This window comes from Maylandia zebra, linkage group LG10 (genome assembly GCF_041146795.1).
Source record: "Maylandia zebra isolate NMK-2024a linkage group LG10, Mzebra_GT3a, whole genome shotgun sequence".
Taxonomy (NCBI): domain Eukaryota; kingdom Metazoa; phylum Chordata; class Actinopteri; order Cichliformes; family Cichlidae; genus Maylandia; species Maylandia zebra.
Genome location: NC_135176.1, coordinates 34,071,984 through 34,084,833, shown reverse-complemented (window position 1 = coordinate 34,084,833; position 12,850 = coordinate 34,071,984). Strand labels below are relative to the sequence as shown.

The window sequence follows — 12,850 nt, the reverse complement described above, 5'->3', positions numbered from 1 at the left end:
TTTAGCTCAGCGCGACAGTGTGCTCATTGAGAGATATCGATATTCCCATGAGGGTATTATTCACTTAACCAACTTGTTGACAAGGGGGTGCAGGACCACCACCTGTCTTTTTTTTTGCTCTGCCCTTTTCTTGGTTGCTGTTATGAACAAACAAACAGATTATTTCAGGGTCTCTTTTCAAGAGACGAAAAGCAATATAAGTGATAAATATTACCATTCTGTAGAATATTCTTATATTTCACTTTTACCTGTTCCCATGTTCTAGTGGGTCCTGTTGTGGCTCTAATGTGTAAGGGGATATAATATAACATAATATAATATAATGTAATATAATATAGTGTAATATAATAAATCTACCCTACCGCCTACTGGTGTTGGCCAGAGGGGCCGATGGCACGATATGGCAGCCTGGCTGCCAGTGAGCAGCTTCCGGTTCCTTGGAGTACATCTGGCTGAGGATCTTACGTGGTCAGTACACACAAACAAAACAGTGAAGAAGGCGCAGCAGCGCCTCTTCTTTCTCAGGAGACTGAAAAGATTCGGCATGAGCCCCCGCATCCTCAGGACCTTCTATCACTGTGCCATTGAGAGCATCCTCACTGGATGCATCACCACCTGGTATGGCAACAGCACCGCCTACAACTGCAAAGCTCTCCAGCGAGTAGTGCGGTGCTCTGAACGGATAATTGGAGGTGAGCTTCCCTCCCTCCAAGACATCTACAGGAAGCGCTGCCTGAGGAAAGCGGGGAGGATCATCAAGGACTCCAGTCACCCCAGCCATAAACTGTTCAGACTGCTTCCATCAGGAAGGAGGTTCTGCAGCATCCGGTCCCGTACCAGCAGACAGAGAGACAGCTTCTTCCACCAGGCCATCAGACTGCTGAACACGTCATAGACACCTCAGCTTCACTACTGGAACTTCAACATTATGCACTCCACACTGTATATAAATGCCACTTGTTTTGCACATATTCAACTCTGTATATTTTTATATATTTTATTTATTGTTTACTCTATTTAATTTGTAAAATATGTGTACACACACACACACACACACACACACACACACACACACACACACGTAGAAAAATATTTAGTATACACATCCAGAAATGCATATACTATTATATATTGTACACATATTTATTAGTTTCAGATGTAGCCATTCTTGTATTTTGCACAACTCTGTTGCTTGTGAAGCTCGCACACAAGAATTTCACTCACATGTGCTGTACCAATGTACCTGCACATGTGATGTGACAATAAAAGTGATTTGATTTGATTTGATTTTGGCTTCTGTCAGTCTGCCCCAGGGCAGCTGTGGCTACAACTGTAGCTGCCTCCACCAGTGTGTGAATGTGAGAGTGACTGAATAGTGGCATTGTAAAGCGCTTTGGGTGCCTTGAAAAGCGCTATATCAATCCACTCCATTATTATTGTTATTATTAAATCACTTACGAGTTTAATTTGTCAGCAACTTTCTGCCAGCCCTCTCTCCTTGCTTTCGCAGCCTTTGCAGTGTTCCCTTGCGTTCTGATTAAACTCTGAAACTCCTGAAATCCCTCAATCAAGAGTTCTTGCTCTGCTGCCGAAAAATACCGAGCGCTCTCCTTCGACATTTTCGCCGACCAATCAGAGGGTTGCCGATCAATGTTTCTACTATCGATGTGTAGCCCCTTTTACGACACCCAGTGATCTCACATTACTTCATCCAGCTGTACTAATCGTCAACAGCAGGTGTGTTCGGAGAACCGGATTAGCGAGCTCACAGTTAGCGCGATGATTTGGTCTTGGGTGTGTCATTTGATCTTGGATGTAGTAAGCGACGTACGAAGAACGGGCCCCAGGTGTGGAGTAGGTAATGTTTGCAGTATAAATTACTATGGTGATGCACCTTTGAGTACAGATACAAGGGTCAAGTTCTGCCTCTGGGCTACAAACAGAGCTTTCCACCTGGATCCTGATCCAGGACGCAAGTTCAGATTAAACTCTGACTTTGTTCATCCGGAGATTAGATGAAGTTGTTTAACAGACTCTGCCAGGTGATCCCTCTGACTCCTCCCCTCCTGCTCCACCTGAAGCAGCTGACTGAGTTCATAAAACAATAAAGTTTCAGGTAGACATCAGTTTTCTCTATCACAGCTTAAATAACCAATCAGACGTGAGGACTGACAATAAACCGAGCGGGTGGAGGGAGTGTGACCCCTCAGGTAACAGCGAGACTCGGCATCCTCACCCAGTGTGGGACAAATGGTTTGGGCTGCAAAAACGAGCGGCCTGGAAATGAAACACAAAAGCTTCTGAAACAAGCCGAGCAGACAGAACCCACCCACAGAAGAACCGTCCACAGAAAAAACAGCCACAGCAAAAACTGTCCACAGCAGGACCCGACCTGAGTCACAGTGAGCTGATTCATGGGTTCATGCTCGGCGCCCAGTGTGAATGGTGGCGTTCACTCAGACTGATGATCTGCAATCTCCTGAGGTTATGTGTAATAAGTTTCTTAATTTCTTTGTGGATAAGGTTGCCAGTTTGAGATCCTCCACTTTATCTTCTGTTGGCCTGGCTGTGCATGTTCCCCGTTTAAATTAATTGTTCTACCTGAACTAGAGAAGCTTGTGTTAACTGCTAACCCGTGTGGTTCTCCGAATGATGTCGCTCATCCCCGTTTTCTAAAAAAAGTGTTTCCTGCTGTTGGACCACGTATTCTGAACCTAATTAATACCAGCCTCTTGTCAGGTCAAGTACCAAGCGAGTTTAAGCTTGCAGTTATTCGTCCCTTACTTAAAAAGCCAGGCTCAGATATTTCAGTTCAGTCAAACTTTAGACCCATCTCTAAATTTCTTTTTCTGAGTAAGATCTTGGAAAAGGTTGTTCACACTCAGCTGATGGATTATCTAAACAACTCTCAAATGTTTGAAGTTTTTCAGTCCGGCTTTAAGCCGTTTCATAGCACAGAGACAGCTGACTGCTGCATCTGACACAGTGGATCACGACCTGCTGATCTCTCGATTACAGCTTTGTGTGGGCATTTCTGGCTTGGCACTCCTGTGGATAAAATCATATCTCTCCAACAGGAGCTTCTGTGTTAAGTTGGGCTCGTCATCGTCCTCTGTGGCCCCTCTGCCGTGGGGTGTACCACAGGGATCTATTCTTGGGCCATTACTGTTTAGATTGTATCTCCTGCCCCTGGGTGCGATCTTTCGTAAACACAAAGTGTCATTTAATAACAATAATAATGCTAATAATAAATTTTATTTATGAGCGCCTTTCAAGTCACCCAAGGACACTTTAAAATAGGATAAAACGGGTTAGGGTTAGGCGCCCCAGCGTTCACTCAAGCCGGAAGTCTTCAATTTCATTTATATGCTGATGATTGCCAGCTTCATTTTCCTTTCAGTCATTCTGATAGCTCTCCAATTAGACTCCTGCTTGATTTCCTTAGTGATGTTAAGTCATGGATGGCTCAAAACTTCTTAAATTTTAATGAACGTAAAACGGAAGCAATTCTGTTTGGCCCGAATCGTTCCTCTGATATCCCTGATGTTGAACTTGCTGCTCTGACCCTTCACCTGAAGAGCTCGATTACCAATCTTGGGTTAAAAATCGACTCTGCACTTACCTTTGATGGTCACGTGAATGGGGTGGTGAAATCATCATTCTATCACCTCAGGCGTCTGTCGAAGGTTAAACCTTTTCTTTCAAGGCATGATTTGTAGACTGTTATCCACGCTTTTATAACCTCACGCTTGGATTATTGCAGCTCCATTTTAATAGGGGTTGGGCTGGCCACTCTGACACGCCTGCAACTAGTCCAGAATGCTGCGGCACGGTTTTTATCTGGTAAAAGGAAATTTGAGCACATTACTCCGGTTCTGGCCTACCTGCACTGGCTTCCAATTGAATTTAGGATTCATTTTAAAGTTCTTTTATTGGTTTTTAAATCTTTAAATGGTCTGGCACCTGCATATTTAGAAAGAAAGAAAGAAAGAAAGAAAGAAAGAAAGAAAGAAAGAAAGAAAGATTTGTCTGATTTGCTGAAGCCCTATGTCCCCACTCGTTCGCTCCGGTCAGCTGAGCAGCTGTGGCTCTCAGTCCCCAAATCACGGCTGAAACTGAGAGGAGACCGAGCGTTCTCTATCGTGGCTCCTAAGCATTGGAATAATCTTCCTCTTCACATTAGGCGATCGACATCAGTGATGGTTTTTAAATCCAGATTGAAAACGCATTTTTATTCACTGGCTTTTGACTCAGTGTTTGACTGACTTTACTTATATTTTATTGTTTTCGCTATGTTTATTATTTTATCGTATTTATTAATTCTTATGGTATCTATTATGTTTCTATTGTTCAGCACTTTGGTCAGCCTTGTATGTTTTTAAAGTGCTATATAAATAAACGATGATGATGATGATGTTTGGAGACGATGAGGTCGACGTCTAGCTGAACACACACCTCTGTGGTTAACATGATTTCTTACCTGCCTCAGTACACCCGTGTGCTCCTCCCTGCTCGTTGGTCAGTGGTGGTTCGCTCCTTCAGCAGATTAATGATGGCGCCCACGTCACTGAGAGGTCGCATGCTGCAATTCCTGCTTGAACCAAAGAGTGGTGTGAGGTGGTTGGAGTAAAGGTCCAACAGGTGGACCAAACCATCTGCTTTGGGGTTATTGTTTCCATGGGTTCCCCTCTCTGTGTGTATGGTGGTGTGGTTGACTCGGGCTCTGTGGTGAGGTCAGGCGGTCAGGCGGTCAGCTGACCTCTATCTGATATTAATGTGGTTTTTGGCATGTTTGGGGGACCAGCACCCTGCTGGGAGCGGCACACCTGTACCTGTCAGCTGGTTTCCATGACCACAGGTGGACTCATTGTAGGGCCTGAGGTCTAGTTTCATTAAGGCAGAGTCTGTGTTACTGTCTGTGAAATAATGTCATTATTCTGGGACTTCCTGTGGTCAGCCTCAAACCTGCGGTTGCTAAAATGAGCAAAAACCCTGGAAGCTGCTCGGGGATCCATGGTGTGACGACAATCAAGATCTTAGTAGGTTTTCTTGGGTTTAATGAGCTTTCTCACAGTTCAGGGAGTAAACAGTGGTAACGTGGAGGTCCTTTAACCCCTTGCCTGCTGCCTTCTAACACAATATTTTAACTTTGCGGGATAAATGAGGAAGAAGCTGAGTCACAGCGATTCTTCTTTTCACAGGAAACATTTTCAGACATTCAGCACATTTCTGCCCTCCAGCTCTCCAACAGGAAGCAGAAGAAATGCAGCTGGCACAGAGGACGTGGCTTCCAGGGCTCTGAGGTCCCTTTATACTGAGCTCTCACAGGGGGAACCTCCTCCTCCACCTGCTGCAGGTTTCTTGTCCTCACGTGCTGACACTAAGAGTTTTTTTCTCTTTGTCACCTCCCCTCTGCATGTATTATTGTAGGGTCTACCTTATAAGAGATGACTGTTGTGATTTGGCTCTGTATAAATAAAATTGAATTGAATCTGGTTTAAACTTAAAAACTCAAATATTCTTCTCCACCACCAGCACCTAACCAAAAATAAGAAATCCTGAAAACTGCAGTGCCTCTGGTGTCCAGCAGAGGCAGCAGTGAGTCATAGACTCCAATGTTAAAATAAACATGCTCACAGCCTGATACACAAACTGGTCTATATAGATACCAAAGCAGCTTCATGTTCAGAAATTGTATTGAACTTGGCATTATTAGGGGTGTGGCCTCTGTGACTGATGTGGATGGTGAAACAGGTGGCTGTAGCTGCTAGCTTCACCTGAACCTCCACCTGAACATTGGAGGTGAGCTGACTGTTGTTGACCCTGATATGTGTGTGTGTTGTGTTTCTCATGAGGAAGCATCAGAACAGTCTGATCCACGAGTACATTTTAATGGGAGCTTCAGTCCTGACACGGGCCAGCAGTTTGGATATACAGATAGAAAAGTCAGAGTACATGAGGATACTAAAGTTTATAAATGTGAATCAGGACCTGCTGCACACTCAGCACACTCTGACTCTGTGACCTAAACAAGCTTTGCAGGTAAAAAGGTTACACAACCTCCTACAGTCCATACTCAGGGCACAGGAGCCCCCATGCAGAGATGCATGGGTTATTTAAACCCTGCCCCAGACTTTCAGGCAGGTGAAACCTTCACAGACGACTCTCCTCCTCAGGCCCCACAGCTTCCTGTCTGTTCTCTGATGATGTCACTTCGGGAGAGTATGAGATGGCGGGAGAGTCTGACATCGAAGGGCTGCAGAGAAAACACAGCATCATCTCTATCATCCTCACAGGCATCGTAGCCTGCAGGATCGTACCTGACCACATCACATGGTTTCGTACCTGACTGCGTCCAGCGCAGCGCCACCGCTGCTTTCAATTGTGACTTCGGTAACGGGCAGAATGTAAGCGACATGCGAGGAACCTGCCTCTACTGGCTCCGCCTCTGGCCTATTTACCTGAGAGGTGGCACTTGCTGTGAAGAAAGGGGGCAGGATTTGTTTTAAACTTCTTTAACTTTCAAAAGTGACCTGTCTGTGTCTGAGGGTGTCTGTATGTGTGTCTGTCTGTGTCTGAGGGTGTCTGTATGTGTGTCTGTCTGTGTCTGAGGGTGTCTGTATGTGTGTCTGTCTGTGTCTGAGGGTGTCTGTATGTGTGTCTGTCTGTGTCTGAGGGTGTCTGTATGTGTGTCTGTCTGTGTCTGAGGGTGTCTGTATGTGTGTCTGTCTGTGTCTGAGGGTGTCTGTATGTGTGTCTGTCTGTGTCTGTGGGTGTCTGTATGTGTGTCTGTCTGTGGGTGTGTGTGTGTCTGTATGTGTCTGTCTGTGTGTGTATGTGTGTCTGTGTGTGTGTGTGTGTCTGTATGTGTGTCTGTCTGTGGGTGTGTGTGTGTCTGTATGTGTCTGTCTGTGTGTGTCTGTATGTGTCTGTCTGTGCGTGTGTGTGTGTCTGTATGTGTGTCTGTCTGTGCGTGTGTGTGTGTCTGTATGTGTGTCTGTCTGTGTGTGTCTGTATGTGTCTGTCTGTGCGTGTGTGTGTGTGTCTGTATGTGTGTCTGTCTGTATGTGTGTGTGTGTGTGTGTGTGTGTGTGTCTGTCTGTGTGTGTGTCTGTGTGTGTGTCTGTATGTGTGTGTGTGTCTGTATGTGTGTCTGTCTGTGTGTGGGTGTGTGTGTGTGTGTATGTCGGGGCGACCGTGGCTCAGGGGGTTGGGAATTGCATCTGTAACCGGAAGGTCGCCAGTTCGATCCCTGGGCTCTCTGTCCTAGTCGTTGTGTCCTTGGGCAAGACACTTTACCCTACTTGCCTACTGGTGTTGGCCAGAGGGGCCGATGGCGCGATATGGCAGCCTCGCTTCTGTCAGTCTGCCCCAGGGCAGCTGTGGCTACAAACGGTAGCTTGCTTCCACCAGTGTATGAATGTGAGAGTGAATAAATAGTGGTATTGTAAAGCGCTTTGGGTGCCTTGAAAAGCGCTATATAAATCCAATCCATTATTATTATTATGTGTGTTTCTGTCTGTGGGTGTGTGTGTGTCTGTATGTGTGTCTGTCTGTGTGTGTGTGTGTATGTGTCTGTCTGTATGTGTGTCTGTCTATGTGTATGTGTGTCTGTATGTGTGATTTTGTTTTTGTATGTGTGTCTGTGGGTGTGTGTGTCTGTGTCTGTGTCTGTGTGTGTGTGTGTCTGTATGTGTGTCTGTCTATGTGTGTGTGTGTCTGTATGTGTGATTTTGTTTTTGTATGTGTGTCTGTGTGTGGGGGTGTGTGTGTGTCTGTCTGTGTGTGTGTGTGTGTGTGTGTGTGTGTGTGTGTGTGTGTGTGTGTGTGTCTGTATGTGTGTCTGTCTATGTGTGTGTGTGTGTCTGTATGTGTGATTTTGTTTTTGTATGTGTGTCTGTGTGTGTGTGTGTGTGTGTGTGTGTGTGTGTGTGTGTCTGTCTGTGGGTGTGTGTAAATCTGTGTGTGTGTGTGTGTGTCTGTATGTGTGTGTCTATATGTGTGTCCGTGTGTGTCTGTCGGTGTGTGGGTCTGTGTGTAATTCAGTGTGTGTGTGTCTGTGTATGTATTACTGTGTGTGTGCGTGTGTGTCTCTGTGTGATTTTGTTTTTGTATGTGCGAGTGAGTGTTACCGCGTGTGCTACCGTGTGTGTTACTGTGCGAGAGTGTGTTAGCGTGTGTTACTGTGTTTGTGTCTGTGTTACTGTGTGTGTTACCGTGCGTGTCCTCCTGCTCCTCTGCACCTCTGGATAAACTCTGCTTGTATCGGTGCACAGCTGGATTTCCTCCCTTCAGGAAGTCTTCGGCAATCTGCAGGTAACGCTGACACACAACAACATGATCAGCGTCTCCTGGGTCAGGTGGTGTGTGATGCTTACCTGAGGCAGGTGTTGGTACCTGTTTATAGTCGTCAGTCAGCATGTTGCCCATTGCGATGAGCAGTAAAGAGAATGAAGGTCTGGACTGAGGTTTCTCTTCCCAGCAGCGTTTCATCACGTCGTACCTGCAGACCGAAAAGTGCAGAGGGTCATGCTGAGCGTTGTCACAGGAAGCTGATGTGTGCGCCTGCATGCGTTGTGTCATACATGTCCTCAGGAGCGTGGTCGGGTCGACTCATCCTGTATCCTCTCTTCAGAGCAGAGTAGAATTCCTGGGTCATGGGGAGGTCGGGGTACGGGCTGCAGCCTGGGACCAAAACACAGAAACCCTGTGGTGAGGGGGCGGAGACGAGGCTGACAGTAGTGAGCAGACACACCTGTCACAGTCGACCAGAGGGAAGTGTGAGGCTGAAGGAGATCTCACAGCGACGTCTGGACCTTTGTTCTTGTTTTTGATTGAAATGTACAATAAATTCCCTTTTTTCTCTTTGATTAAAGTTAAGTCTGTTCTTCTGGGCTGTGAGGTTGCTGGTAATGGTTTGTTCCAGCTGCTGGATCTGTTTCCTGGTTTTGAACTGGTTTCCAGTTAATGACCAATTTACAACTTCAAATTAAAACTGTGTGTATAACTTTAAAGGGTAAAGGTCAGCAAGAAGAATCAATAAACTTCAACCAGTCCACCCCCTGTTAATGGTAAATGGTAAATGGCCTGTATTTATATAGCGCTTTTCTAGTCCGTAAGGACCCCAAAGCGCTTTACACAACCAGTCATCCACCCATTCACACACACATTCACACACTGGTGATGGCAGCTACATTGTAGCCACAGCCACCCTGGGGCGCACTGACAGAGGCGAGGCTGCCGGACACTGGTGTGACAGACTGGGTTACCCAGAGAGAATATCTCCCACAGCAGAACTCCATAGGACCAAACATCGCTCTGCGAGCTGTAAATGTTCTGGAAGATGCTCTCTGGAGACATCCACTTCAGCGGCAGGAAGCTCTGAAACACACAGGTGGGTGCACAGGTGAACACCTGACCTGATGATGTCAGGAGCCCTCAGTATAGTTGACTGAACTGGTTAACTAACGTTTCCCCTGGCGATGTAATCCTGGTCCTTCAGCAGGTCTCTGGCCAAACCAAAGTCACAGACCTTCACCAGCTTCCCCTCGCACACTAGAATGTTCCTCGCCGCCAGATCTCTGTGCACACACTGAGGGACACACAACACGAATACAGATAAATAGGTAAACAAGGTAACATGTGAGTACATCAACTGGTCAACAAAACCCTCGTATCTCAGTATCACTTCCTGTTCCTGTTACATCGCACAGTGGTGTCTTGATGCACGCTCATGCTCCAAGTAAGGAAATCCCTAAAGTTGACTGCGTTCATCTGGACATTTTCAGTGGGAGAAATGTTTCATCAGCATCAGGTGACTTATTCAGTCTCAGCTGACTGCAGGTTTCAACCATATAAACAGGACATTTTAACAGTGACTGAAACTTGCACCACTGAAAGAATTGTCAAGGATGTTTGATATGAAAGGAAGGTTGGAGATTGGCCTATAATTAGCTAAGACTGCTGGGCCTAGAGATGCTTTTTGAGTAAAGGTTTAACTACAGCCAGCTTGAAGGCCTGTGGTACATAGCTGATTATTAGAGATAGGTTGATCATATTTAAGACTGAAGCATTAATTAATGGCAGGACTTCTTTGAGCAGACTTGTACAGGCCTCTGGAGTGCAACCAATTTGGTCCAAATGCGACCAAATTTTTCAATGGTGCGACTAAAAAAAAATCCTAGGTTGCACCAGTGCGACCAACTTTTCGAGTAAAAAAATAAAATTAAAAAATTCCCTGCAACACATTATGCCCCTATCATGGTCTAAACCAATCAGAGATAGTCAGGGGCGGGACCTCTCTGAATAGCTTGAATAAAGCGATATCGATTCATTAAATCCTGAATCGACTTTTAAATATTACTGTATTTTGCCAGAATTTCAGGTTAAAGCTCTCAGAACTATTTCAACAACCACCAAACAGCAAATGAGAGCAGGTACACGGATTCTGCACAAAGAAGTAAACACAGAGCAGACCCGACGCATCAGAATCGTGTTTTTGCGCTGATTCTGAGCTGCAGGTTTTGTCTGTCTCCAACCAAAATTCACTGACTAGCAGCAAAAGAAGATCCAAACTATGATTCACATTTGATAAATGTCGTCATTTATTAACTCTTACTTTTGCTGTTTTGCTTCCACCACGATAAAATCACACTTCATGCACAGTTCTCTCTCTCTCTGTGTACTTCAAGAACAGTTTCCCATCTCAAATCTCTGTTTTCTGCATTATTCATTCGCTTATTACCCACCAGTCTACCGTTGCTTACAGCGCTGCCGGCCGCTAAAAACCAGGAAAATCTCCTTCATGTTTTTCTGTGTTTTATTCTCAGTTTCTTTGACACAAAGACATCTGCTGTGATGCTCACACCTCTGATGAAGTCTCACAATTGTCAGTACTGATAAAGGATCAGAATTATAATATTTCTGAATGTCTGAGACAAAATTGAATAGAATCAGGACTTTGTGAATCGGAATCGAATGGATTGTAGAAATCAGTGATGGTACCCAGCCCCAGTGAGCAGCCTTGGCCTGACAGAAGTGGATGTAGCTATGGGTAATGAGAAAAAATGAAAAGAACGATTGATAACTTTTTTGTTAAGTTAAGGCCTGATCCATCTGAAATTCATAGCCAGCTCTGACATTGTCTACAATATCACCAAAGAGAGCCAAAGCACTTTAAGCACAAGCACTTTTTCAGTAACTTATCTTTCTTGTAGAACTGTGCTCCAAATAAAGAACTTTGTATTGACAAGACTGTTAGTTAATTATTTACAAATCAATATTGTCTGTATGGACAGCAATTTCCCCCCCGAAAAAGTGCACATGTAAAACTGCGGTTTTAAGCAATGCAGTTGAACAATTTGGATGCACCTAACTTTTGTGCTGGTGTGCCTAAAAAAAGTTAGGCACACAAGTGCAACCGTGGCAAAAAATTTGTCTAGAGCCCTGCTTGTAGGAATGTGCTAGTCTAATTTGGTTGTATGAGGTCAACATTGACCTTCTGTGTTGTAAGTTATAATGGCTGCACAGCCATTAAGGATCAAATCAGCTTCTAAATAATTTTCTGGTTTTTCTCCCTCTGGATTTTTGCTATTGAAAATAAAAGTTGGACTGACTTGCATTTAATTTGTGTGTAAGCAAAATTTAAAATAGTATGCTACCACAAATTGTTTTTTTTAATTTAGTAGCACTTGAAATGTTTGCCAGTGAGTAAACAATTAGTATTGCATAGTCAAGAACATCAATTCATTCTTAGTACTCTGTACTGTGTAACAAGAGGTGTCCTCCTACCTCTTGTTACCCCCGTTTCTGTTTTCGTACTTTTTATTTTGACTGTTGTGTGCTTTTTATTCTTGTTTTAGCTTTGTGCCTCTCTGAGAATAACACATTAATCACATATGATCGGCTAACTTGGTTAAATTTCCAGCGACCGCTTTTTCATGAGTCGGATCCACATCGGGATTTTGGAGACGCTACACTGCTGTGTACCTGTCTGCCTAAACAATCTGCTTGCCTCCACCCACCCTGTTTAAGAGGTCCATCAGGAAGCGTAGTAAGCATTCATTATAAATAATCTTTTCCTTACTCTACATCTGGATGTGTTGTTCCTGACCGAAACTTGGATTTGCTCCAGTGAGCTCCTTTCCAGATGAACAGAATCAAATTTTTGGAGGCTTCTCCAAACTTCTTCCCCCTGACTGTGTTTTTTTTTCAGATTACCAAGACTCACAGGGAATGGTGGAGCCATGGTCTTTAAAAACAAACTTACATTTCGGCGACTGCCTTCTCCCACCTTCTCTAGCTTTGAGGCTCAATTTTTAACCTGGTGTTCAGTCTGCGTCTCTCCGAGTTCTTTAGTTTTCCCCAGTTTAGGTTTGTTTACTCCCCGCTCTGCTCATCCTGTTTTTGTCACCTTATCACCTCTGTAAATAAACTTTCACTCGCACCCTAGCCAGTGCCAGCATTTTGGATCCTTTTCTCAATTCACCACATGACTGCTGCGCAGCCGTGACATGTTTTTTGAAGGCCGAGAAAGATGCCAAGCAGATTTACTTTACCAAGTGGATCATCATGGCCTTGCCATATTGGTCCATTTAATTGACCTTAATTATAATTGTGTATTTATTTTATTAGATTTTCGGTTGTTACAGACGGGACAGACATGACTGGGGGATAGGACAGGGAGAAAGAAAGAAAGAAAAAGATGGAGAGAAAGAAAAATAGAGGGGAGAAGAGATGGTGAGAAAGGGGGGAAAACAAAACACCTGGATCACCTGTATGGAGAAAAAAAACAGAAGAGAAAACAAGCAAGAAAGAGCAACATAATAAATACAACACTATCACAACAAAC

At 44.5% G+C, this 12,850-nt stretch overlaps 1 protein-coding gene across 1 annotated transcript in view; it reads right to left on the bottom strand.

The window, feature by feature from the left end:
- Positions 1–5,870: 5,870 nt before the first annotated feature.
- Positions 5,871–12,850, bottom strand: part of LOC101466822 (platelet-derived growth factor receptor beta) — a 46,041-nt gene continuing 39,061 nt past the window's right edge. The window contains exons 21-27 of the mRNA XM_004556946.5: positions 9,470–9,592; positions 9,270–9,381; positions 8,586–8,685; positions 8,398–8,503; positions 8,217–8,322; positions 6,346–6,478; positions 5,871–6,256 (exon numbers count right to left, since the gene is read on the bottom strand). Coding sequence (XP_004557003.3) covers positions 6,154–6,256; positions 6,346–6,478; positions 8,217–8,322; positions 8,398–8,503; positions 8,586–8,685; positions 9,270–9,381; positions 9,470–9,592 — 783 coding nt within the window. The 3' untranslated portion in view covers positions 5,871–6,153. The remainder of the gene's footprint in view (positions 6,257–6,345; positions 6,479–8,216; positions 8,323–8,397; positions 8,504–8,585; positions 8,686–9,269; positions 9,382–9,469; positions 9,593–12,850) is intronic.